General features: G+C 37.3%; 1 protein-coding gene across 7 annotated transcripts in view; it reads right to left on the bottom strand.

Moving 5' to 3' along the window:
* Window positions 1-520: 520 nt before the first annotated feature.
* Window positions 521-13,267, bottom strand: part of LOC126747231 (UNC93-like protein) — a 28,971-nt gene continuing 16,224 nt past the window's right edge. For 2 of the 7 annotated variants that reach the window (XM_050455739.1, XM_050455745.1), the window contains 11 exons: window positions 11,436-11,579; window positions 9,383-9,529; window positions 9,160-9,324; window positions 8,905-9,101; window positions 8,637-8,845; window positions 8,350-8,551; window positions 4,352-4,536; window positions 4,049-4,294; window positions 3,586-3,738; window positions 3,317-3,526; window positions 521-1,218 (listed from right to left, as the gene is read on the bottom strand). In XM_050455739.1, coding sequence (XP_050311696.1) covers window positions 3,345-3,526; window positions 3,586-3,738; window positions 4,049-4,294; window positions 4,352-4,536; window positions 8,350-8,551; window positions 8,637-8,845; window positions 8,905-9,101; window positions 9,160-9,324; window positions 9,383-9,529; window positions 11,436-11,579 — 1,830 coding nt within the window. In that variant the 3' untranslated portion in view covers window positions 521-1,218; window positions 3,317-3,344. Of the gene's footprint in view, window positions 1,279-3,316; window positions 3,527-3,585; window positions 3,739-4,048; window positions 4,295-4,351; window positions 4,537-8,349; window positions 8,552-8,636; window positions 8,846-8,904; window positions 9,102-9,159; window positions 9,325-9,382; window positions 9,530-9,744; window positions 9,912-11,435; window positions 11,580-13,002; window positions 13,144-13,267 lie in introns of those variants that run through there. The other 5 variants (XM_050455744.1, XM_050455743.1, XM_050455740.1 and 2 more) reach the window with 4 other exon arrangements.

The following is a 13,267-nucleotide window of genomic DNA, read 5'->3' as shown; positions in this document are numbered from 1 at the left end:
TATCTTTAGAATCCAAGGACAATTTTAAGAGATTTAAAATCATGAAAATCGGTTGATAAATACGACAGTTACAGCGATTTTAACTTCCTGGACACATTTACAGGATCTGTTTGAGAAGCTGCATATAAAATCACTTGTAACTTTCTTATTTCTGAGCAGATTTGTCTCAAATAAACCGCAAATTAAAGGGAAAACATCATTTCTTCTAATAGGCTTCAAATTTGATTGCGTTGAATATATCAAAACCTATTTCGTACACAATTTACTGGGCAATGCAAATATAAGCTACAATAATTTATAACAAAAAATTAGCGGTAACTACCCCCTAATAATCAAAGTTTAAATGATCACAATCGGTTACGAAATAACGAAGCTACAGCAATTCTTACTTCCTGGACACCTTTAGGGATCTTACTAAAATGCTTGTAACTTTCTCGTTTCTTAACCGATTGAGCTGAAATAAAAAGTAAAATGTGATAAAAATATCCCAGAACATTTAAATAACATAATAATAACACACTTTTTCGAAATATTTACTTTATTAATTACACAGTATTGCCCTAAAAATACTGAGTTACTTGACAATGTTTATAATAATATTAATAATAATAATCAATTTACAGTGTTGCATGATGAGTGGCGGATCCTTAATTAAGCTACTTACAATTAAAATGTGTTTTTTTTTTCTGTATGTACAATAATAATAATAATATCAATATAACAATAATAATAATATTATAATCAGGAAATAAAATATGTTTACATAAATAACAACGGAGATTTTATCACTGTTTATCGGATCCATGTTCTGTTTTGAAATTCTTATTTACCGGACAAAATGGCACGGGACAACCTTTAGTAAATTCCTTGTAGCATCACAGACAGCTTAGTGATAAATCTTATATATTTTGCGGTATCCACTACATGATTTCCATTATTTTTTTTTATGTTTTTTTGGACGTATGTTCCTCTTACATATAACTACTAAGGACATATATTTACATATTAGCAGCCAAAATAACAGGCCCGCACTTAACTAAATTAATATACTACCAAACGAAAAATACTGATTTTATTACATCGAATCTACGTTTAATTAAAATCATATTTTTTTTTATCTACGATAATGACGGCGACTTCGGCGCTTTTGTGCTTCGACCACTGGTCCCAGACGACGATTCCATGCTGCAGATACGTGAGAAGCCTTTTATGGAATGCCTGCAAGTTCTTACTTGGTTAGTAGCCGAAGAAATCGTCTTTTCAATGCAGCTTAAATGACTAAAATCGGTTGGGAAATAAGGGAATTAGTTATCTGGACACAGCAGCTGCTAGCTTTGCTGATTCTTAACTATTTGGGCTAAAATATGAAGCAAATTAAAGGGAAGGTAGTCAGTTTTCCAGGAGATTTTAAATCTCGAAAATCGCTTAAATAGTTTTCTTGGAATAACTATTTTCATTGCCTGGACACATCTAAGCAAGCAGATGTCTCTGAACCTCGATAACTTTGGTAAATATTAAGCAAATTTCCTCAAATAAAAAACAGATTGACGAGAAAAGCTACGGCTTTTTCATAAATTTTAAGTCATATAAATGGTACTTAAAATGCTTAAGTTATAGCAAAGTTTATCCTCGGTACACCCAAAAATCATGGATAACTATGGCAATTTTCTACCGATTGGGCTGAAATAAAAACTTCCTGCAATTCTTCTTAACCTCCTGGATACTTGCTTATAACATGGAAGAATTGATAGTAAAAGTTGTATATTTTTAAATAAGAAACCTCTGGTAAGCAGGTGAAAGATTGGTTGGAGGTTAAAGATTTCTTTAGAGAAAATAGAGGTAATTTCAAATAACTTTAAATCATGAAAATTGGTTTGAAAATAAGACAGTTACAGCGGGTCTTATTTTCTAGACATATTTATATACTCTTTTTGAGAAGCTTCATATAAAACCACTCGTAATTGTCTTATTTCTAATCGGGTTTGTCTGAAATAAAAAGCGAATTAAAGGGAAAATATGACGGTCTCTAATAGGGCTAAAATATGAAAAGTTGATAGTACATTGCGCTGACTATGTCAAAATAGAATTACGATTTCCATGAAGGTTTATAATAAATAATTAGTGGCAACTATCTCCTAATAATCAAAGTTTAAATGACTAAAATCGGTTGCGAAATAAGGGAGTTATAAGTGAATTAGTTATCTGGACACAACTGGTTGACAACTATGTTGATTCTTAACCGTTAAGGCTCAAATAACAAGGAAATTAAAGGGAGGATAGTCACTTTGAATCTTGAAAATCGTTCAGATAATTTTCTTGAAATAATTATTTTAGTTGCCTGGACATATCTAAACAACCACGTAAACAAGCAAATGTCTTTAAACCTCGATAACTTTGTTAAATATTAAGCAACTTGCCTTAAATAAAAAACAAATTTAAGAGAAAAATTACAGCTTTCTAGTAAATTTTAAGTCATACAAATCGCACTTCAAATGCTTAAGTTATAGCAAAGTTTATCCTAGGGACACCCAACAATCGTGGATCACTTTGGCAATTTTCAACCGATTTGGCTGAAATAAAAACCTTCTGCAAGAAAATCTTATTAGCCCTCTATAACTTTGTCAATTCTTAACTATTTGGGCTCAAATAAAAAGCAAATTAAAGAGAAGGCACTCAGTTTTCCTAATTTGCTTGGAATACCTACTATAATTGCCTGAACATCTCCTACCCAAACAAGTAAATGTCTTTAAACCGCGATAGCTTTGCTAAATATTAAGCAAATTGCCTCAAACAAAAATAGATTAAAGAAACAAATGTCAGCTTTCCAATGCATCTTAAATTATAAAAATCTCACTTAGGTTGCTTGAGTTATAGCAAAATGTATCCTCAAGGGAATCTTATTAGCCTTTATTAATTCTAAACTATTTAGGATTAAATAAGTATCAAATTAAAGAGAAGATAGTCAGTATTCCAGGTGATTTTGAATGTCGAAAACTGTCTAGATAATATTCTTGGAATAGCTATTTTTATTGCCTGGGCACATCTACTACCTAGACAGGCAGATATCTATTAACTTCGATACCTTTGTTAAATATTAAGCAAATTGCGCGAAAGAAGAAACAGATTCAAGAGACAAATGTCAGCTTTCCAATAAATCTTAAATCACGAAAATCACATTTAAAGTGCTTGAGTTATAGCAAAGTTTATCCTCGGGACACCCAAAAATCGTGGATAACTTTGGCAATTTTCAACCGATTTGACTGAAATAAAAACTTCCTGCAAGAGAATCTTATTAGCTTTCTGGACGCTTGCTTACCTTTTAAAAAAAAAAAAACATCAACCGTCTACAAATGCGTAACGATAATCTCGTCATCGATATCATCCTTCTCGTCGTCGGTGGTTTCGGGTTCGAGTTCGGCGGCGGCCTGTTGCTTGGCCGCCAATTCGGCCGCCCTTCTTTCCTTCTCCTTTTGCCTCCTTATCTTGCGCATATGGTGGATCTCAACAGCGCAGTACAGCAGGAAACCTTTTCAAAAAGAAAATTGAATTAATCCCAAAACGGAGACTGGACAACGATGGACGTACCGATGAGCAAAATGGCCAACTGGACGTAGAGTTTGACCCTAGTACATAACTGGGTGGAGTAAGCGAAGGCGACCACGAAACCGACGGATTCCCACAGGCGATAGTTGGAGAAGGCGGCCTCCTTGTTTCGCCTGAAGAGGGCGCCATATAAACCTGTTAAAAAAATTATTTTCATTTTTTTTTCTAATTAAAAAAAAAACGAAAAACCAAGCCAGCTGGTGACTCACCAAGCTTATTTTCGCACTTTTATGGCGTTTTTACGAGCGCATTGTCTCTGTACCCTTGATTACTTGTATTGTTTCCGATTTTTATTGGTGTTATTAATTTTTTTTAAGTAGCAACCGTATTTTGGAGATAAAGAGAAACGTTTGTGTTTATAAGTCACCAAATTCGCATAAAAAGGGAGGAATCTATGGCCGAATTAGTTACCTGGACCCTCGCCAAAACAAAAAAGAACACTCACCGTTTATTTGGGTCTGCCAGACGGCGTCGCCCACCCCCCACAACCCTGAGGCCATAAAGAACAGCAAGGGGTTGGTGGGATGCGGACCCCATAACAACAAGAAGATCTGGATGCCGGCGTGCACGGACACGCCCAAAATAATAATCGGGACACGTCCCACGTACTTCATGACGCTACCGAAGAGTAAACTGCAGATGGCGTTCACTACGCCGAAACAGATCATGACGAATCCGACATTCTGGACACCTGCGAAAAGTCCGTTATTTTAAATGTGACCGGTGCGTCGATCCGGTGCGCACTTACCCAAAGCGCAGGACACGTACGACTGCGTGAAATCGGCCGCGATAAAGGCCTGCTCCACGCCGATGTAGATGGTAATCGGGATGAGCAGCTGCTGGTAAGGTTTCTTCAGTTGAATAAAGGTGGCGCTGAGCAGTTGGATACCGGTGAGGTCCGCCGCACTGTTCCTACGTTGTTTTTCACCATACCTAAAGAAAATTAAGTTATGCTTAACAGTTCTATAAATAAAAGAACTTTCCAATATTCGATAAAGTAAACGCGCAGTTATCGAAGATTTATGGCAATAATTAAATCCTCGGGTGTCTTAACTGTTAATCGGTGACCTACAAAAGGCGAGCGGAGAAGAAGAAATTCCTGCCGTCTGGCGCCTTCTTAAAATTATCAAGGTGATTAACGAAATATACTTAAGCAGGTGTTATCATTTCCTAGAAGTCGAAGAAGACGAAAAACCAAAATTACATTAACGCGACGGTTTGATGCATCGAACCGTCATGGGCAAAGGAAACTGTTTATATATATATAGAAAGGAATCGTGTATAGGGCGTGGCGTTTCTGCCATTTTAAATTATCATTTCTTATGCAAACATTCCATCTGAATACGCTCAGCGGATATTTTATAACTTCGGCATGATTTACTGTTTCTATGGTGTTCAGTGTGAGGTTTTTTTTTTCGCCAAGCAATTAAGGCGAAGTCAAAATCCTCTCACATCGTTAGTGGCCAATCAGTTTACGCTGTCTGGTGCCTAATTATGTTGGGTTTTTTCTTGTTTATTTGCATTACACAGATAAGTTCTTGAATAGGTTTGTTAGGGCACTGTTTCTGTTTAAAATGAACCAAAAACTATTAAAATCGGTTAATAATTAAGGGAGCTATGGCTGTTTTTACTGCCAGGACACTTCAGCGGATATTGTATAACTTCGGCATTATTCTATGATGTTCAGTGTATTCTATTTGTCCAAGCAATTAAGGCGAAGTCAAAATCCTCTCACATCGTTGATGGCCAATCAGTTCACGTTGTCTTGTGCTTAATTATGAATTTACTCTTGGTTTTTTTTTCTTGTTTATTTGCATTAAATAAATGAGTTATTAAATAGGTTTATTAGGGTACTGTACCTGTTTAAAATGAACCAAAAATGATCGAAATCGGTTAATAATTAAGGGAGCTATGGCTGTTTTTACTTCCAGGACACTTTGCATGAAATTTCAGCTTGTAAGTTTATTTTTTTACACGCAACTGGAATTATTTGATCAATAGTGGTTAAGAAATATATTTTCCTGGTCGTCACTTTTTAAATGGGCAAAATCGGCCTTTAAATAAGAAAATAATCGTCAATATCAGAGCCTATTAAATCCCAAAATATGACTTAAGAAAGAAACGTATATAACTTTCACGTTTATTGGTCAATTGGCATGAAACAACAGCCAGGAGTTAACAGAAGCGTCATATAACACTTTAAAATTTAAACAATCAAAATCGGTCAATGATCTGGGGAGTATTGGCTGTTTTTACTGCCAGGACATTTAAGCGGATATTGTATAAATTTGGCATGATTCTCTGGTATCTAGTGTGTGCTTTTTTTCCAAGCAATTAAGGCGAAGTCAAAATCCTCTCACATCGTTAATGATCAGTTAACGCTGTCTGGTGCTTAATTATAAATTTGCCCTTTTCTTGTTTATTTAAATAGGTTTATTAGGGCACTGTACTTGCTTAAAATGAACCAACAATAATCGAAATCGGTTAATAATGAATGGATTTATAAGTGTTTTTACTGCTAGGACACTTTGCATGCAACTAGAATTATTTGTTCAGTAGTGCTTAGGAAACATATTTTCCAGGCCATCACTTTTTAAATGGGGAAAATCGGTTTTTAAATAAGAAAATAACCGTTAATGTAAGGGCTAGTTAAAACCTAAAATATGAAACACCAAGAAAGTCGTCTATATCTTTTATGTTTACGAGTCAATTGGCATGAAACAAAAGCCAAGAGTTAACAGAAACAACACATAATAATTTAAAATTTAAATGATTAAAATCGGGCTAAAAACACAAAAGCTACAAGAAAATTAACTAGCGGGACACCTGCTGCAAGTGCATAAATCCCAGCTAAATACCTCATATCTTTCTTATTTTTCATCCGATTCAAGTGGAATAAAAAGTGTTTGCCGCAAAAAATATCGATCTTTAAGCTAATAACAACAAAATGACGTAAGACCTAAATCCGAACACAAAGAAGACCCCCCGGCCGATCGATTTATCGCAAAAACCATTAAGAAATCTATATATGTTTGTTTCAGTTACTATCTAAATTGCCTCGTCGGTTTTTATCTTGAAACGGGCATTTTCTCTTCCTCATTGTTTGGCGTCGTTGCTCGAATCTGGTTTTAACCGACCGGTTTATCTACAACACTCGGTTTATTTGGGGGCATGAACCAACGCCTAAACGCCATCTTAAGCCAAATGTTCTTGTTTTATCGGTGTTTTTTTTTAAGGGGGGAAAAGAAGGTTTTAGGGTGCGGTTTGACGTCAAGAGACCACGCGCACCTGAAGAATGCGGCAAGAGAAGTAATCGCCGAAAAAAAAAGTGGAAATCCTTAGGCCGTAGCCCTGGCCGCTAATTATCTCTTAGGCTAATTAATTGACCTAAAAATAGCCTTAATGTGGTTTTCACCCTTAAATTATGTTTACCAACCTCTCAAGTTAATGGACACTTAAGCTGACGTTAAAAATGATCGACGATTAGCGGTTTGACCTGGGGCTAACTTGGGTCACGTCTATTTCAATCAGGGTTTCCGCATTAAAACTGTACTTGACCTTTAACGAGAGAAGGGGGAAGGGGGGAAGGGATAATGTCAATAAATAACAAAAATTTTTTTTAAATCAAAACAAGCCTTGTTCTTGACCTCCCGACTAATACAGTCAAATCTAATTAATTAATTGATTATTTATAATAACGTGGTTCTTGATCTGAGATTTTTGTGCGAAAACATTTATGGATTTCCGTCCTTTAAGCTTCTATATGCGGTTATGTTTGAAAAACACTCGAACGCAAATATTTGATTTGCTTTAATGAACATTTAAACAAACAGTTACCTAATGACGAGAACAAACCCCGAGCCGGATCTGAGTTCTTTATTAATTAATGTGATTTTTTCCAGTTTATTTATAAATTAGGCTTTAATTAAGTTGTCAGAGGATGATGCAAGAAAATTCCAAGTAGGGAATTAATTCTTATAAATAATGGTTTTTATTGCATTAAAATCGGCCGGCAAATACGGAAGTTATGAATAATTTAATTGGGGCCTATTAGGTTGGGGCCAGGTGTCCAGGCAGCTAATTCCTTTGTAACTTTTTTGCTTTTACACGGATTTGGGTATATTAAAATGTAATTAAAAATAGGATATTTCTGCTAAGCACCTATTTTATTTGCATTTCAATTGCTTAAGGAATACCCAAGTTACTAAAGGTTTTATTGGGCTATATATTTTTATATGTCCAGGCAATAAAACCAGCAATAACTTTCTTATTTATAAGCCGATTTTGACGATTTAAAGCTCATTTTAAAGAAGAATCCATGACCATTTATTTGCAAAGAAGCAACAAAAGAACCGACCGCATCCTTCAATCAAGTGGATACCAACAAAGGCCGGGTACCGTGGCTGAAAAATGATCTAACCATCGAACAGGTTCTTGGTAGATAAAAAAAAAACAAAACATATTTGTACCCGGTGCGATCTAGCCAGCCATGAAACGGTACCATCGAAGATATACGGTAATTCTGAAGGTCGAAATTCGCCCATTGTTTATCGGAGATCCGCCGCTAATTACAGCTATTTGTCTCTCTCCTGTGGGGTTGCGTAACGTGTCTAATAATCACAATTAAAAAAGTACAAGTTTGAAAAAAAAATTGCGGTGGGGTCCCAGACTTGGGCTGGGCGTTTGTGAGTGGCTGAGTTACTTGAATATGCAATGGGGCAAAAAAGGACACCGAGGTCTTCTTACCTGGACAGTGGGTCGACCAATAGGACTATGAGGATGACTGCGACGATGATGCATGCCAAATAGATGCCCATGATGGTGTAAAGTTCGTTCTTGGCCACGCCCTCGTCGCCCTCGCTGTTACTTATCGAGGAGCAGAAGTTGGCGCCGCATTTGCTATAGTCCGTCGGGTGTCCCGAGTCTGATCCGTGAGGGTTGCTCAGAACTGAAAACGAAATCGATGGTGTTTATGCATGAAAAATCCAACCATTAAGCCCCAATTTAACTGGCATTAACGATAACGAACTTACCGAGCGAAGAAATCAAATTTCCCCAGAGCTCGGCGGTTTGCCAGGCCAAGAAGAAGAACCCGAAGAACCGGACAATGATGGCGTCCACCGCCTGATCCGTCAATTTGGCATAGACGCCCGCCACTTGGGTCAAATAGGTGGCCTTGGACGCCCACATGGGCGCAGCGCCGATGCCCACGATGATCCCGCAAGGTATCAGGGTGTAGAACCTAAAACGACCCTCCCATTGGTACTCCGAGCTGAGTTTACACCCTTGGGGTGGACTTACTTGGGGTAGAACTGCGAGGCGATGTAAGGGGCGTAACAGAGCATGGATATACAGAGCGTCCATTTAACTGTGAGCCTTTTAATAAGGAATGAGGGTACGAATATACATGAGACCACTAGTGCGGCGAATATCGAGCTAAGTGATAGGGTTCCTAAACCGTCTTTGGCGTTAATACTAGACTGTAAGTTGGCAGTTCCCTAAAAGGCATGAGATAAAAATGGTAACAAACTCGTTGTTAAGATTTTGGAAATTCACCTGGAACGCAGTGAATTGAATCATGAACGCGCAACTGATCGCAGTGACGTTCTTCAATATCCGCCATTTTTCTTTGGTGGACATTTTGAATTTGCCCTGCTGGGAGGCCTCCTCGTCGGTGAGCTCCCTGGGGGGCTTGTGAGGGGCATTTCCGGTGCCGTCACCCTTAAAATTTACACAAAAAAAATCACAAACGTTCACCCATCACCAGAAAACCTTTTACCTTGAATCCTTCATTTTCATATGCTCCGGTAACTGACACGGTGAACACCCCATCGTCGTTTTTCTTGCCGGCCGCGCCGTTGGTGGTGGCGCTGTTGGCGTCGAGCCCCGCGGTCATCTCTGCACCGCGGTTCTCACCCTCCTCTATCTAAAAATTCCAAAAAAAATAATTCATATATCCTAATTAGGGGTGGCAGTATAGGGTGGCAGTATAGGGTGGGCCATATATACTCACGTACGAAACAACCCTGTCGTGAGCAAAAAATTTGAAAAAACAAGCCCCGGACATGCAAACGTTGGGGGTGAAAAAGCAAATGAAAAATCTAGCGTAGTTCCGCCACATTTCGACTGAAAGAAATTTACCTGAGATTGTACCAAAGACGAGCACCAACAAGGCGTGAACTAAAGATTCGCCTTTGCGGTGCCTTGATCTCATTAAAAACTGTTCACTAGAGGGCGCGAGACGGGGGTTCGAGGGGGTTTGAATATGTTACTGCGAATTCGATCAGCGAACGACTGGCTGAACGATGAGATAAGCAGTGATTTTTGAGGGATTTTGGAAATGTGACGACTCACATTGTTTTTCCAGTCGATTGTTTTATGATCCCACAATAAACACGGTGAGAAGCAGGCGTTTGTGTTTGTTTTCTCGCAAAATTCTGGTGATAAATTTTAAATTGTCACCGTAGAAGGCTTTTTGGGTAAATATCAGGTTTATCCTTAACAAATAATTAAGGAGTTTTTGTTGCGCCACCTGACACCACTGTTTTACCAAAAATATCCTTGGATGGCAGTAAATAACACCGTGAACTTGTCCTACACTGATGAATTTACGGCATATTATGTTTGATATATCAAAAATAGATCTGTTAGGTACATATTAACATAATTCTTATATAAAAGTGATTGTTTTATATAATATTTTTAGTTTTAATACAACACGGGACATTTTACGTCTTTTTAATGCGTACTTTCCGCTGGAAATGTATTTTTCCCAGTCTTCTATGGGAAACGGGATTTTTTGCTATAAGAGTTTATTTTTCCTTTTTTAATTATTTATATGTTGCCAAAAAAAAAAATTTAAATCGGGCAACTTTTGCTAATTTTCTAACTTATCTAATTCTTGTGGACCGACATATAATCTTTTATCCTGGCTCCCCTATGGGAGATAAAAAATTTTTCTATTAGGTATTTGTTTTTCTCGTATTAAGCCTAATTTATAGGTAAATATATTTTTTGTTTTTTCTTTATATTTTCCAACATAAATTGATCTTTTCCCTCTCCTAAGGCGAATTCTCCCTTTTAGGATAAGCATTTCTTTTTTCTTTTTTGATTCTTTACATATTGCAAAAGAAACATTTCCACTTTTATTAACTAATATAATTCTTATAGGAGAAACATATAACCTGTTATTCTAGCTCCTTCATGAGTCATGGAAATATTTACAATTAATCTTTTTTGTTTTTTACTTCAAGCTTTATCTCCTGAAGAACTTGTTCACCTTTCACTCCTTACAATCCAAAGAAAATAATGCTTTTTCACTGGAAAAATAAATAGGATAATTTATGTGAATGGTGCCCAATGATTTAAGCAATATTTTAATTAAACCAAACGTGCATTGACGGTTACATAATCATCCCAAAGCATTCCAGTGTGATTTGACGCCATTCATTTAATAACTGATATTCATAAAGGTGCGGAGCCATCAATTTGCAAATGTCACTGAGCACCTCAATGTTTCTCCCTTAATTTGGCAACCACGGTGTGAGTACCATCGACCTTGGGTACCCGATGGTACGGAAATACATAATGGTACGTTTCCGACACTTGATATAATACCCGGCTAATATGGGAACTAATTTTTTCCTTTATTAGTCGTCGTGGTGGCGTGGATTTAAATATCTAATTTTTTTTTCGGGGGGGATTTTACATGCATTTGTTAGTTTCAAAAAAAAAATCACACACATGCCAATCCTTTAAATAAATTCAAAAAAATAAAAAAAAGGCCAGGCAAGAAAATGCAGCGCGCGCAGCAACAACAGCCAAATAATTACCGCATCGTCGACGATGTTCCAATACAGGAAACTGCGCACCGAGTAGTTCCGTTCGATCGGTTTTAAAATTTCCGGAATCTCGATCGAAAACTTCTTTTTGTGGTGGTGGTGGTGGTCGTCAACCGCCGCCTTTTCCTGACTCATCTTGAAAAACAAGACAAAAAATGCGACGATCAAATCGGACGTGGAAAATCGACAGTTTTCTTATTAGACTCTGTTTTTCCTCGCTCGAAGCCCTATACGTTGCAGAGAAGAATTTTTGAAATCGGGCTACTTTTGTCTATGTTCGTTACTAATATACTCGGTGGGCGAGACATATATTGCAATTGAGTTAGTTTTATTAAGGTTAGTACGTGAAAACGCGCTAAATCAAGGAGCTAAACGGTCTTCAGGTCTGGTACATGGATGGAAAGCACCAAGTAAGCCAGGACTAGAGTGTACAGGATGGAAATGAACACAGGAGAATCCTTTTTTCAGAGAACCAGTTTTCCAAGCACAAGGTGTTTGCTATACTTAAAGCAGCAAACACACCGTAAGCATTTGAAGGTAACGAGGGGATTTGTATCTATTCTGATAGTCATGCACTAGTCCAGGAGTATAGAGACACATTGTAAAGACTGGCAACACTCAAGGAAGTGAGACTGAGGTAAGTCTCAGGATACCAAGGCAATGAACGAGATGACGAACTAGCAAGACAACGTTCCATTAGCCCCTCAGTAAAAAACAAGGAAGAATTGGAGAAGGTCAGAAGGATGTAGACAGCCCAAGAAGATGATACCAGATCGTGACAACTCCGACAAAGAATCGACAAGGGATCAAATACTTACAGGGAATTCTAACTGAGTATAACTGCATAAACAGGCATCTACACCTTCTTGGTATAAGAGAAAGTCCGCTCTGTCCAAATTGCTGTATAGGGGAGGAATTTCATACAACACATTAGGAATTTGCGATAGGTGGGGTCGCTTGAGAAGGAACATTTTTGAAGCTACGACTTTCCAATGAGAAGATCTGGACTAGAATTGCAAGCTTTTATTGAGATACTCTTACTTTTAGGGCTATTTGATGAGCTCTAGCTCGCTCATCCTTACTACTACTACTACAACTAGTATGTGAGAAAAAAGGTTTTGTACTTTGGTCAAATTTTCTTGCATAAATTCGATGAAAAATCAATTTTTCTTACTGTTCTATGCAAAATTAAACATTTTGGTATAAGACTTTCTTTTTCGCTTTTTAATTCCTTATAAGTTACAAAAAAAATTTTTAAATAGTCCACTTTCGCCAATTTTCCTAACTAATATACTTTGAAGGAGCGACATATGATCACTCATTCTGACTCCCCTATAGCAGATAGAAATTTTCACTATGGGACTTTCTTTTCTATTTTTTGATGCTCTATGCATTGCAAAAATTAAATTTAAAATCAGTCAACTTTTTCATATCATGGGCGAAAATATTTTTCTTTAAAGTATAAACGTATTATCACCTGTCGTATGGTAGTGGTGCGAATGACAAATGGTAGTGCAAGGCTCCTTAGCTAAAAATTGAATGCAAAAAGCATATTTACCAAAGGGTTCACCATCACCCAATAAAAACTCCTCACAGACATCCTGCGTTGCCTCTGTTGGAGCTTAAGGGGCTCGGGAAACTGCAGGGAAAACCGCTTATCGAACAAACTACCCTCTTTGGCCATTTTTAACTCGCGAAAAGTGGATATTTCTTTTTAAAAATTAAGAAAAATCGCAGTGTTTATATCATCATTCGCACTGGAACAACCTGCCAATAGTCGCCGATAATTATCAAGGACCGCTTTTGACTCATTAATGCCACAT

The sequence above is a fragment of the Anthonomus grandis genome, chromosome 19, assembly GCF_022605725.1.
Source record: "Anthonomus grandis grandis chromosome 19, icAntGran1.3, whole genome shotgun sequence".
Lineage (NCBI taxonomy): Eukaryota > Metazoa > Arthropoda > Insecta > Coleoptera > Curculionidae > Anthonomus > Anthonomus grandis.
The sequence above is the reverse complement of the archived record's forward strand: the minus strand, read 5'-3'. Positions and strand labels throughout refer to the sequence as shown.